Below are 13,853 nucleotides of genomic sequence, written 5' to 3'. Positions count from 1 at the left end.
TTAATGCCCAGAACGGCACATTTAAAATGTTAAAATAGTAAACGTTATCACAATTCTTTTTAAAAAGGTTTTAGATTTGATACTGGGATTTGAATCCAGAACATCACACATGCTAAGCAGGTGCTCCACCATTGAGCTGCAACTCTATTGCTGAAGGCGTTCGTGAAATGTGAACAAGCTGTATGTGATCTCCACAGATGGCAGATACCATGTAACTTCTGCCTTCTTTGTTTGAGATGTGGCGTGTGTGTGTGTGTGTCTGTGCTCGCATGTGTGTGCACACATGCTCATGTAGACTAAAGGTTAGCACTGAGAGCTCCTACTCCCCTGCTCCCTCCCTTATTCCTTTACACTGTGTTTCTCTGAGCCTGAAGCTTGCTGTGACCCCAGACAGGGCCTGGGATCCAACTGTCTCCACTCTTCCAGAGCTGGGGTTCCAGGTACAGCCTAGGAACCAGAACTCAAGTCCTCAAGTCATGGACTCTTTTGGTCCTGGTTGCTGATTTTAACTGTGTAGAAGTTCATTGAGTTGTATAATTTGGGTTTGCTTAATTTTACTGTGTGATGTTTTTATGTATTTGCTAGTTTTTCTGCAATAAAGTATATAAAATTAAAAAAGCAATGATTTAATTATAGAAAACAAAGACCTCTAATACTATTAGCATTGATGTCTTAATAGCTTCCTAATGTAAGCATGTGAGTGTGAAATCAGTATCTTTGGCTATAACAGATGCCAACATGATCTGGTTCTAGTGAAGGCTCACTTGTGGGTTTTCACTTAAAAGAACATTAATCCCAGATTTCCAAGGTCCAGTTGCCATGATGGAGGTGAGGTTTTTAACTAGGTGTACATAAGGTCATGTGGGTGAACCCCAATACTATCTATCCCCCCCCGTGTGTGTGTGTGTGTGTGTGTGTGCATTTTCATCATGCTCAGCTTTTTAATGTGGGTTATGAGTCTCTAACTCAGGTTCTCACATTTGCAAGGCAAATGCTTTGCCAACTTCGTCTCCCCAGGCCTTCCCTAAAGTTTTATAAAACGTAATAACTAACAATTATGTTGTGGTAGCTGCTGAGTCCAGGCGCTGTGGAACAGCACACATTTGTCATGCTTACTGTCCCTTGCCTTCACTCTCTAGCAAAGGAGCCAAATCCTATTATGGTAAAGTGGCCTGTTCACGACACTCTCCAGACACTGAGAGCTTTAAACAGTTTATTTGATTTTAAGTCATCCAATAAGTTCACTCTAAAACAAATCAGAGATAGGAAGATAGAAATTTGAATTTATTCTCTGTCTCCTCTCTCTCTCTCTCTCTCCAGCCTCCCCCTTTTCCTTCCTCCCTCCCTCCCTTCCTTCCTCCATCTCTCCCTTCCTTCCTCGCTTCCTTCCTTCCTTTCTCCCTCCCTCCCTTCCTTTCTTCCTTTCTTCCTTTCTTCCTTCCATCTGCCCGTCCTTCCTTCCTTCCTTCCTTCCTTCCTTCCTTCCTTCCTTCCTTCCTTCCTTCCTTCCTTCCTCCCTCCCTCCCTCCCTCCCTCCCTCCCTCCCTTCCTTCCTTTCTTCCTTCCTTCCTTCCTTCCTTCTTCCTTCTTTCTCCCTCCCTCTCCTTTCTTCATTACAGTGGGGTCTCATGTAGCCCAGGCTACCCTCAGACTCACTGTAGCAGAGGATAACTTTAAACCTACTGGATGCTAGGACTGCCTGCATTGCCAACTCACTTGGTTTATGCCATGCTAGGGGATAGAACCCAGGCTTCATGCTAGACAGGCACTTGACCAACTGAGCCACATTCCCAGGTCCTTCCCTCTCATGTGTACTTTCTATAAGGTAAATGTGTGCTCTCTGCTGCTGCTGAAATCTGAACATAATACAAAGTCTTGGTATTTTAAAGGTTTATGCTGCATTTAAAAAAATCAGGAAGTGACTCTTCTGAAGTATCTAATGTAGTTTTATATGCAGTCCTAGTGAAATTGATAAATTGAGTGGTCAAGTCAGGGGGATAAGAGCTAAGAGTATCTCCCAGAGAGCTGGCTTCCACTGCTTTTCTGTTTTAATTACCTGATGCTTGTCAGTTAGAGAACTCCTGTTTGCTAAAGTCCTATTTGCTTTTGAGGAATAACAAGAATGAAGTATTTTTCTTCTCTGTAGATCAGAATTCATCAGTAGGCAATTATCTTAGGTGTGTGTGTGTGTGTGTGTGCATATGTGTATGTGTACGTGTGTATGTATGTGTGTGTATGTCTCTGTGCATATGTGTGAGTGTGTATGTGTGCATATGTGTATGTGTGTTTGTTTGTGCATGTATGTCTCTGTGCACGTGTGTGTCTGTGAGTGTGTGTGTATGTGTGCACACGTGTGTGCTTGTATTTATGTGTGAGTGTGTTTGTGTTTGTGTGTCCTGAGGCCAGAGGAGAACATGAGGTTTCCTGCTATGCCACCTCAGGCTCTCTCCCTGGTCCTGGAACTAGGCTGGCAGCCATCAAGCCCCCAAATTCTCTGTCCACTTACCTGTCACCTAGCACAAAGTTTTAGGTACCCCGAAGCCTCGTCTAAATCTTTAGGTGGGTGTTAGGTATTTGAACTTGGGCCCTCATGCTTGCATAGACAGCACTCTTACCTGGCTAAACGTGTCTCCTCCCAAGCTGAGGAGGTTTATTTGTTTGTTTGAGATGCTGTCTCAGAAAAGTTTCCCAGGCTGGCTTTGAACTTCTGATCCTCCTACATCTGCCTCCCAAGTTCTGGGATCACAGCTGTGCGTCACCACTTTCAGCAAACACTAAACAACTTCTAGTACTGGGCCTAAACCCAGGACCTCACATACGATAAGCATCCCAGTTCCCTATCCTGTCGCTGTGTGATAAAATACCCCAACAGAAGCAACTCGAGGGAGAAAGGGCCTGGGTGGCTCACAGTTCCACGTGTGCCAGCGTTCGGCTTGCTTTCTCCAAGGCTGTTCGCTTTTCTACTCTTCTGTGACTCAGAATCCCACTCAGCCTCTCGAGGAAACCTTCTGACACCTTTCCTTAACTAACAGAGTTGAGATAATTCTACGCAGCTGGAGGCATTGTAGTGCATGCTCTAAATCCCAGTACTGTGGAGGCAAAGGCAGCCATGTCTCTGAGTTCAAAGCCAACTACCCAGATGATCCTAGATTGTGTCAGCTTGGCAATTAAATTAACCATCACATAAGGAGTAAAGAGATGGCTCATTGGTTAAGAGTGCATACAGCACACACACACACATACACACACACACACTCATGCACGCATGTGCACACATGAAAGCATGCCATTTAGAAGTAAAACAAGAGACTGGAGGGGTTGCTCAGAAATTAACAAGCATTTGCTGCTCTTGTACAAGAGCAAGGTTTAGTTCCCAGCATCTATACGGGGCACATAGTTTCGGGATAGCATTTGAAATATATATAAAGAAAATATCTAATAAAAAATTAAATTAAAAGTAAATAAATGTTTAAAATCCTAACAAACAAACAACTTATCATCCTGGTAATGCTACTGAGCTATAGTCCAGCGCCACCATCCCTGCAGCCCTGACTGCACGGATAAAGGAGCCGGAGTAACTGGAGCCGAGTGCAGATTCACTGCAACCTGGTGACTTGCATCTGTCTGCTGCCTTCTGAACCCCGGTGCTTGGAATTCGGTTCCCTTAAGGAACTGTTTATTTTTCCAGGCTGGCCAGTGCATCGGGAACTTGGCTGCTGGTAATCATCGCTAAACAAACACCTCAGCACCTTTTCTGAGAATTATCAGACCTTAGAGTTCATTGGAAATGGACCATTTATCACCAATGGGAAGGACCCCAAGAGAGTTTGTGGGGGATTATTTCGGCTCAGAAACATTCAGCCATGTGGCATTTATCAGAAGAGCCTTGAGCATCAGACGGGGGTCCGTACTGGGACAGCTCTGTGCTGACCCCTGCAGGTGCCGACCGGTGAGTCATAGTCACCTGCCTTATCCCCAGAGACCACAGGTGGACAGCAATGCCCACACCCTTCTTACATCTCTCCAGCCTGGTTGCTGTAACAACCGGTGTTAGTTCAGTCAAACCAGTTTGGGTGGAATGGCTGACACGGAGTGGAGTGCCTAATTGTCTGCTCCACTGATCTGCCTTCTGTTTTAGATAAGAGTGGGAGCCTTAGAGTGGTAAGGTTTTAGACAGCCTGTGTAGCTACTACACTTCTAGGTGTTGTGTCAAAAAGAGACAATAACTACAACAACAAAAACCTGATAAAAACAAAAGAAATGGTTTGTTGTGGCTCACAGTTCCAGGGCACAGTCCCTCATAGTGGGAAGGCATGGCGGCAGGGACTAAAGGCGCTGGTCACAGGGCACCACAGTCAGGAAGCAGAGAGATGGATGCTGGGGCTCAGCTTGCTTTCTCCGTTTTCCTCAGTCCAGGACCCCAGCACACAGGATGGGGCCGTCCACATTTACGTTTAGGGTGTGTCTTCCCACCCCAGCCAACCTAATCTAGAAAATTGTTCACAGCCATGCCCAGAAGTCTCTGTTCATGGTGACTCTAAATCCCATCAAGTTGACAGTCAAGAGTGAGCATCACACCTTAAAAAACGCAGCCACCGATGTACACGGTACATTGTTTGCAGAACCAGGATGCTTTGCAGGGAGTTCTGCTTGGCTGTATACCTCTAGCAGATCCTGAGGTAGGACAGGTTGTAAAGGTTTTTGTGGAAAATCCTGTAAACTGGGCTGAGGAAAGGATCCCATGTGACCATTATCCAGGATTTAAGTCAAAAAGCATCATTGTCAAAACCCTGGGGCCACCTTGTCTCCTACCAGGGCACTCAAGTGTTTATAGGCACCTACCCTGGCAGCATAGAACGTTACAGCTAAGGAACAACATTTACCAAGAAGCAGCAGCAGCACAGGGCTGGGGGTCCGACTCCGTGGGTAGTGTGCCTGTTTAGAATGCAGGAAGTCCCAGGTTCCACCTCCAGCACCACATACACCCACTGGGGTGGCTCACACTGTCACCCCAGCATTTGGGAGGTGAGGAGAAGGATAATTGTTTAACGTCATCCATGTTACACAGGAAGATTGAGAGGAACCTGGCTGCATGAGACCGTGTTTCAGGAAGGAAGGAGGGAGGGAGGGAGGGAGGGAGGGAGGGAGGGAGGGAGGGAGGGAGGGAGGGAGGGAGAAGATAAATAGCAGTGGAAATCACTTACAAGCAGGACATTGCCTGGCAAGTGTCAAGAGCACCCTTCCGAGCAGAGATCCCATCAAAGTCACTAGATACACTTTACCAAATGGAACAGAGAGAGGTGGAGGAGATGTCTAGTTAGCAAGGTGCTTACTGGGCAAGCAGAAGGACCTAAGTTCAGGATCCTAGCACACATGTAAGAAGCTAGGTAGAGCACCCTGCATCGGTATTTCCAGAACTGAGGAGGCAGAGACAGATGACTCTTTGGTCACCCAGTCTAGCTGAATTGTCAAGATCTAGGTTCATCAAGGGACCCTACCTGTCTCAAAATAGGTGAGGTGGAGAATAATAGAGAAAGACATCAGGCAATACTCTCTCTTCTCTCTTCTCTCTTCTCTCTCTCTCTCTCTCTCTCTCTCTCTCTCTCTCTCTCTCTCTCTCTCAGGGGTGGGGGGCAGTGAATATATCCTGTCCAGCACCTCTTCTTCTCCTGATACCTGTCAGTGGGCAGCATAACACCAGAGGCCTGTGCAGGTGAAGCGAGCAGACGACACCTTTCATCAGAACAGGGAGACGCTGCAACATGCAGGGTCCAGAGCTGCATCGAACTCCAAGCAGGCCCCAAGCAGGTTCTGGGGCTGCAGTGGGCTTGGGGGCTGCAGTGGGCTCAGGGGCTGCAGTGGGCTTGGGGGCTGCAGTGGGCTCAGGGGCTGCAATGGGCTCTGGGGCTGCAGTAGGCTCAGGGGCTGCAGTGGACTTAGAGGCTGCAGTGGGCCCCTGGCTGCGGAGGTCATTCCCATGGATCAAGGAGGCATGGTCTCACTGAGCCCAGGGAGTAGTCCTGCCCTTGCCTTGAAGCTGAGAGGGGACTCAGGTTTTCTTCCTCTTCCCCCAATGAAAGGAAGCCAGAAAATGTCACTGACCTGGGCCTGGAGCTTCACATCCAGTTGGAGACAGAGGCAATTAGAGGATAGTGACAAGCAGGTTGTGATGCAGAGCAGAGTCAAGCTGCCTGTTGGCCCAGTGGCTGAGGGCACTGTAACCCTAAAGAAGCTGCTTCATAGGAGCCCCAGTGTTCTAAGAGAACATCATACATGGATACAATACATTTTGCTCATAGCCTCCTTCCAGCTTCTTCTGTGCACCCCATCCAGATTTCCCTCCCAACTTCATGCCCTGTCCTAGTTTTAAGTATATATGATCTACCGAGCCCAGTTGCCTGTGTGCTCACTGATGTAGTACTGACTCCTGGAGTGTGGACAACCTACCAGGGACCATGACCCTGACAGACCCTGCCTGTCTCTCCTAGTAGCACCTGTTCCAGAAGTGGCTTTGCAGGCTCTGCTCCTGTCCATGCTGGGATGTTGACTGACTTATCTTCCACAAGTCTCATGAAGGCAACTGCAGCTCTTGAGGGGTCATGAGTGCAGTGGCAAATTCGACTTGTTTGGAATCACCTAGAAAACACACATGGGTGTGCCTGAGAGGGCATTTTCAAAGCCATGTAACTGAACTAGGGAGACCCGTCCTGCATGTAGGTAGTACCATCTTACGGGGTAGGGTCCCAGATTGATAAAAAAGGAGAGTGTGAGCTGAAGACCAGCATTCATCACTGGCTGCCTCCCTGACTGTAGATGTGATGTGACCAGCCAGCCACATCTTCCCGAGCATGCTATGTTTGTACATATGTACATTATACATATATACATTTATACATATGTATACATATGTATAAATATGTATATATTTAATAACATTGATATATATATATATATGTATATATATATATATGGCAGAGGATATCTAGTACTGGTCACCCCTACAAAGAAGAAAACAGAAATGGTCCAGCACTGCCAACTGCTGATGTTTTATTTCTTTGGAAATATTTTATAGATCCTAGTAATGAATAAAGATATCTTAATTGTTTAAAAACATTTATATTTGAACTATTTCAGATATTTCACAGATTATTAAAAGATAATGAATTTCAACACCCAATATAAATGCTTTGGACATACTTTTAAAAGCCACATTTATCTCAATGGAAGGCTCCAAGGCCTGACACTATTACTGATGCTATGGTGTGCTTCTAGACAGAAGCCTAGCACAGCTGACCTCTGGGAGACACAGATATTTACACCCAACCATTGGACTGAAGTCAGGGAACCTTGAGGTTGAATTAGGGAAAGGATGTAAGAAGTTGAGGAAGAAGGCGATCCCATAGGAAGACCAGCAGTCTCAACTAATCTGGACCCCTGAGATCTCTGACACTGAGCCACCAATCAGGCAGTATACAGGAACTGGTCTGAGGCCCCTGACACATACACAGCAGAGGACTGCCTGGTCTGGCCTCAGTGAGAAAAGAGGAGCCTGACCCTTGAGAGACTTGAGGCCCCAGGGAGTGGGGAGGCCTGGCAGGGAGTAGGAGTGTATGTGGGGGTGAGGGGACATCGTCTTAAAGACAGGGCAGAGGAGAAGGTGTGTCTATGAGGGATTATCTTGATTACATTAACAGATATGGGAAGATTGGCCCACTCTGGGTGGTGCCATTCCCTTGGCATGGGATTCTGAACTGTGTAAGAGGGAGCAAGAGAGCTCACCACAAGCAAGCACGCATTACTTCATTGCTCTCTGCTCTTAGTGAAGGTAGCTGCTTCAAGTTCTTGCTGCCTCAGTTTTTCTACAGCAATGGCAACGATCTGCCATTGTGAACCAAACCCTTTCCCCCTTAAGTTGCTTCTGTCAGGGTATTTTGTCACAGCAACTGGAAACTGAACTCAGACACTTGACCACATAGCAAATTGGATGCCAGGCCAGGCTACGTGAGAGTCTATTTTAAAACAAATCTTTTTGTTGGTGAGAGACAGGAGGGGTCAGTTGGGGTCGGATGAAACTTATTGCTGCTAGCTGTGCTTCCTGAGTCTCTACTCCTTTCTAGGCTCATTATAAGAAAGTTAAGGGAAATGGTGTGCTCCATTCCCTTCTTGTGCTTGTTTTGCAGCAAAAGCTATGTGATCCCCTTGCAGTGCAGCTGCCCTGTGGATTTCGAATTCCATATCACGTTGCTTCGGTCCCATCAGGCCTTTACGATTGAGCCAAAGTCAGGTGAGGACGGTGTGACTTCAGACAACCAATCGCCACAGCGATCTCAGGTCAGAGGCAGGGCTTGAGACATGAGTCCTTATTGCTGTAGCAAAAAACATGAGGAAGCAATGGAGAGAAGGAGGGAGAGAGGGAGGGAAGGGGGGAGAGAGAGAGAGAAAATGGAGAGAGAGGGAGAAAACGTTGTTTTGGCGCTCAGTTTGAGGGTGCAGCCCATCATGGTGGGGAAGCCATGGAGGCAGGAGCATGAGGCAGATGCTCACCCAGCATCCACAGTCAGGAAGCAGAGAGATGGATGCTGGTGCTCAGCCCACTTCCTCCTTTTCACTCAGTCCAGCTCATGGATGGAACCGTGCTGCCCGTTCAGGATGGGTCTTCTCGCCTTGGTTACACGTAGCACTCTTACAGAGTACCCACTGAGAGCATGTTAATATGGTAACTCCATTTCCAGTCCAGTTGACAAGTATTAACCAGTGCATATCTGGAGAATTCACACACACACAAGTGCTCCACACACAAGAAAATGGGGGAGGGGCAAGAAGATGAATCAAGTATACAATGGTTTCAAGGCACATTTCTTCTCCAAAGCAGCTCAGTGGTAACTGAACCCGTGTGAGTTACCGTTTGCCTGTGTGGCCTAAAGGCTGGAAGTTCAGTTGTCACAGACACTGCACCTTCACCTGAGAGCCGCAGATCAGTGTATCCTTTAAGCCTTGCCCCATTTTACAGATGAGAAAACTAAGCCTCCAGTTAAAGTGTTCAAGCTGAGTTGCAGAGCTCCTGAGTGACCAAACAGAATTGTGTCTGACGGAGGCCTTGGGCAACAGCAGTGGCCTGTGACTGGGAGGCAGAGGGAGGTCCTGTCTTCTTGGTGCCCTCCTCCATAACCTCACTGCTAAAATTTATCAACAGCTTGTTCTGCACATACTTTTTAAACTGTGCAGCTGTTCACTGAATCTTACAGAGGTTAGTTCACTTTAAACCTCACACTCAGTGAGGCCCTAAATCTTAGAAGCTTAAAATTGTCCTTACAAGAGTCCAAGCATGAGACGTTGGATGGCTCTGTGACAGTTCACAGGGAACAGTCTGTACCCCTGCGCTGATGGAAGGAACGGTGTAAAGCTTGTGCTGAAGTAGGTGACCTCACTGAGGTGTGCGATCTGTGAAGTTTCATCTCACAGGGCTCAGGATGTAGCTCAGGGGGCAGAGTGCTTCCTTGCCGGGCATGCAAGCCAGGGCAATGCTCTACCCTCAGCCCTACACAGCTGCACACCGTTAATCCCAGTGCTGGAGAGATGGAGCCAGCATGATCTTCAGCTACCCAGAAGCAGAGACCTGGCACTGCTCCCACCCCAACAGTTTTGTTCTGGCCAGGTATGCTGGTGCATGCCTTTAATCCCAGCACTCAGGAGGCAGATGCTGGGGAATCTTTGTGAGTTTGAGGCCAGCCTGGTCTAAATAGGGAGCTCCAGGAGATTAGGGACTACCTAGAGAGTAGGCTTATGTTTTAAGTTTTTTTTAAAGATGATTTTTTTTAAAAATTATTTCATGGAAATAGAATCTAGGCTAGTGGTTATCAAAAGCTGGGGACCCAAGGTGGGAAGATCAGCAGGTTACAGTTAGAGGAAGTAAGTGCACACTAGAGTATCAGAGGTCAATAACGTGTGCTTCTAAAGACTGCGAGGGACTGAAGGGAGCCGTCAGCAAAGTGCTTGGCTCTCTAGAACCACGCCCCCTGTAAAAGCCTCGTGGAGGGACTTTTCCTATAATTGCAGAACTAAGACAGGAGGAGCCCTGGTCCTTGCTGGCCACACAACTGAGCCAGTCTGTGAGCTCCGTGTTCAGTGAGATACTCTGTCTCAAAATGTAAGGTGAGAATACACTGAGAAAGATACCCATTGTCAACCTTCACACACGTACCTGCACATGTGTGAAGACACGGGTGTGCCTAGACATGGGCGTGCACAAACATGAGTGTGCACAGGTATGCATAGAATGGGTGTGCATAGGCACTGGTGTGCATAGGCACAGGTGTGCACAGGCACTGGTGTGCACAGGCATAGGTGTGCACACACTGGTGTGCATAGGCACAGGTGTGTACAGGCACTGGTGTGCACAGGCATAGGTGTGCACAGGCACTAGTGTGCACAGACACTGGTGTGCACAGGCATAGGTGTGCACAGGCACTAGTGTGCACAGACACTGGTGTGCATAGGCACAGGTGTGTACAAGCACTGGTGTGCACAGGCACTGGTGTGCACAGGCATAGGTGTGCACAGGCACTAGTGTGCACAGACACTGGTGTGCACAGGCATAGGTGTGCATAGACACTGATGTGTAGAGGTATAGATGTGCAAGGCACTAATGTGCACAGGCACGGGTATGCACAGGCATGTGTATACATAGGCACTAGTATGCATAGGCACAGGTGTGCACAGGCACAAGTATTCATAGGCATAGGTGTGCTCAAGTATAGATGTGCATAAGTACACAGAGTCCTCTGAGAGAATTTTACTGTGACAAAGATAAGGTTTGGGGTGACAGACTAACCTGCTTTCTTATATAACTGTGCGTGTATGGAAAAATCCTATCTTTACAATTATAAGTTGATTAAAAAATTTAAGGTTATAACAGTATAACAGTATATAGACATATAATATGGAACAATTTTTACAAGTTTTCCCATCCCGGTCCTTACTGCCCTAAAAAATAATGTAGTTATATTTTCTGTTCTTTTGGTCCCTGCCCATGACTATATTTTCAATTAGTACATTTACATATTTACATAGGTACATGTGCATACTTATATTATTCCATTTACATATTTAAATAGGTCCATGTGCATGCTTATTACTTTATTTACATATTTAAATATGTTGACCTTTGCTTTATATTAGTGTCACCTAGAAAATGACACAGCAATATTTTCTTGTTGTGACTTCACATTGCTCAGTGTTGTGTGTTCTTTGAAATGATTATGTTGATAAACTATGGCCTTTATTTTTGCTTGTATTTGTGTGTGTGTATGTGTGTGTGTGTGTGTTTCATGGAGGGTGGAAGGGGCCATCGGATCCTCCTGGAGCTGAGTTTTAGGCAATTGTGAGCTGCCCAATGTTGGGACTGGGAACCAAACTCCAGTCATCAGCAAGAGCAGCGAGTTCTCTTAACCTCTCTCTGACAGCCAGAACTTTCTCAGCTTGTTGTTGTTTTTGTTGTTGTTGTTGCTGGTGCTGCTATTATTTTGTTTGTTTGTTTGCTATTGTTTGTCTTGTTGTGAAGTGCAGACCAGCCTGGACCCCTGCCTTGCTCTCCTGAGTCCTGGGATAATAGGCACAACCCACCCCATCCAGCTTCCTGCTCTGTGACTTTCTGGTTGTGCTGAGGGTAGTGATCTGAAATTGATCCAAGAGTAGTAGTTTGAGCTATAGCTTTTTTATTACATTCTCATGTATATATTTCATGTACTTGTGCCTGCACATGTATGCATTGTGGGCCAAGGACAACTTTCTAGTTAGTTCTCTCCTTCCACCATGTGGGTCTAGGACTCAATCTCGGAGCTTTAGGCTTGACAGCGCGCACCTCTACTGTGATTCCTCACCCTGCCTGCTCCACAGACAGCTTGTATTTTGCACCATGGCCTAGAAGTCACTATGTAGCTAAGGGTAACCTTGAACTTCTGATCCTGCTGCCCCTACCTCCTGAGTGTTGGCACCACTACGGCTGGCTTCTGCAGGGCTGAGGATCTTTGTGGATGCTAGGCAAGCACCTGCAGACTGAGCCACACCCCCCAGCCCTGAGGGAGACTTTTTCTAATGAGGTTAAATATTGAGAATACCATTCTCACTTATAAAACACGGGACATCACTCGTCTGTGCCACTATGAGTTTCAGCCAAGCAGTAGCTGTCAAGACTTGGCATATGTTCTCCAACTGTCAACATTGCACAGCCTGCCACCACGGGGTACTGGTGATGGAGCTGCAGGAACAGAAAAAAAGAAAAAAGCAGCAGTTTACTGCAGTTGCCTGGGCTACATCTCCACCACCGGCTTTCTGTATCATGTCTGGGCTGAGAGCACTTTAAAAAAACAAATCACCCAGCTCAAGGTGAACATTAGTCCGTGCCCCAGAGCTTGTCCTTATGTTTTTAAGTTAATGAGCTGCAGTGAAGCAGTAGGGTCTTGGCCTCAAGCCCTAAATGGTCTGCGGGTCCTACAGGGTGGATGCTCCGACCAAGTGACAGTCAGTGTATTAAAATCTCTTGGGTTGAGATGTCTACACAGATGTCCTGCTGTTAGCCTGCAGACCTAATGTCTCTAGTGACTCTTTCCACCTGGTCCTGGGCTTGAGATACAATGCTGGCCATTATTTAATGATTTGGATCTCTGTCTGTACCCAGGAAATTAACAAATGCCCACTTGTGTGCATGTGCGTGTATATGAGCTCATTGGGATACCTAATTTAATGGTTCCCCTGCCTTACCTTTTGAAGTTGGGTCTCTCACTGTTTCTGCTAGGCTGCCCAGGGAGCTCCAGGAATCCACCTGTCTCCTCCCCTCCCTGTGCTGGGGTTACAGATATGTTCACCTAGTCTGGCTTTTACATATGTGGGTTTTGGGGATCCCATCTCAGACCCTCATGCTTGTGTACAAATGTACACATTTATAACGGTTTTCTATCACATTCACCCCTACTACTCGCCCTTGTCCCCCACCCATCCTTACTGATCTCCTTGCTCTTCCCTGTTGGGAACAAAATAAAAAAGGGTGTGGGGGTCCGGGGGGGCCTGGGGAAGAATGGAAGAAAAAATATGCCCACACCCCGCCAGAGTTTCCCTATTCTCTGGTCAGTCAGGCGTGGGAGGGCTGCTATCTACCCTATCCACTCATCCCTGGGTGGGCATTCCTCTATCCCACTCTTCAGGGGGTGGTCAAGGGGCAGCTCTGCCTGAGGACAACCCCCCCCCCGGAGCTGCTTTGCTAAAGCCACCAGGGTTGTGGGAGAGAGGGAAGAGGGAAGAAGTTCCCAACACTGATCAGAGTGCTCAGCGGAACTTGAAGGAGCAGAGCAGAGACTCTATGGTTTTAGAGCTTTATTATAGAAATGCAGGGGAAAGAGAGAAGGTAGAAAGGAGGAAGAGAGAGAGAGAAGAGATGAAAGAAGACAAAGAGAAAGGGAAGAGGAGAGAAATGAGAGAAGAGAGAGGTGAGAGGACAAAGGAATAAGAGAGTGAGGTGCGGGCTGAGCACCCCTTTTTATGGTCTTTACTGTTGCTAGGTAACTGGGGAGGAGTTTAGCCTGAAGGTCAGAAACTTGGGCCATTGCTTACATGACTACTGACCATGCTTCTCTTGTGGGGGCTGTGGGAGGTGGTACATTAGGCAGGGGCTGGAGTTCCAGGAACATGAGGGAATGCCTAGTGTGTCATGTAGGTGAATTATGACCATAGAGGTTCAGACCTCAGCTCGACTGGAGACCAGCCTGCAATTCCCCACACTTCCCAACCAGTTACCCATCTACTTTCATGTCTGTGTGTCCCAGTGTGTTTCATGAGGGCTGCTTATATGAGGATGAGGG

At 47.2% G+C, this 13,853-nt stretch overlaps 1 protein-coding gene across 3 annotated transcripts in view; it reads left to right on the top strand.

Annotated features, from left to right (window-relative positions):
- Positions 1 to 13,853, top strand: part of Cfap221 (cilia and flagella associated protein 221) — a 79,057-nt gene that overhangs the window by 31,299 nt on the left and 33,905 nt on the right. For all 3 annotated transcript variants that reach the window (XM_021166758.2, XM_021166741.2, XM_021166748.2), the window contains exon 7: positions 8,181 to 8,284. In XM_021166758.2, coding sequence (XP_021022417.1) covers positions 8,181 to 8,284 — 104 coding nt within the window. The remainder of the gene's footprint in view (positions 1 to 8,180; positions 8,285 to 13,853) is intronic.

Source organism: Mus caroli, unplaced genomic scaffold (assembly GCF_978045245.1).
Source record: "Mus caroli unplaced genomic scaffold, Mus_caroli_1 scaffold_1, whole genome shotgun sequence".
Classification (NCBI taxonomy): Eukaryota; Metazoa; Chordata; class Mammalia; order Rodentia; family Muridae; genus Mus; species Mus caroli.
This window is presented reverse-complemented; position numbering and strand designations above follow the sequence as displayed.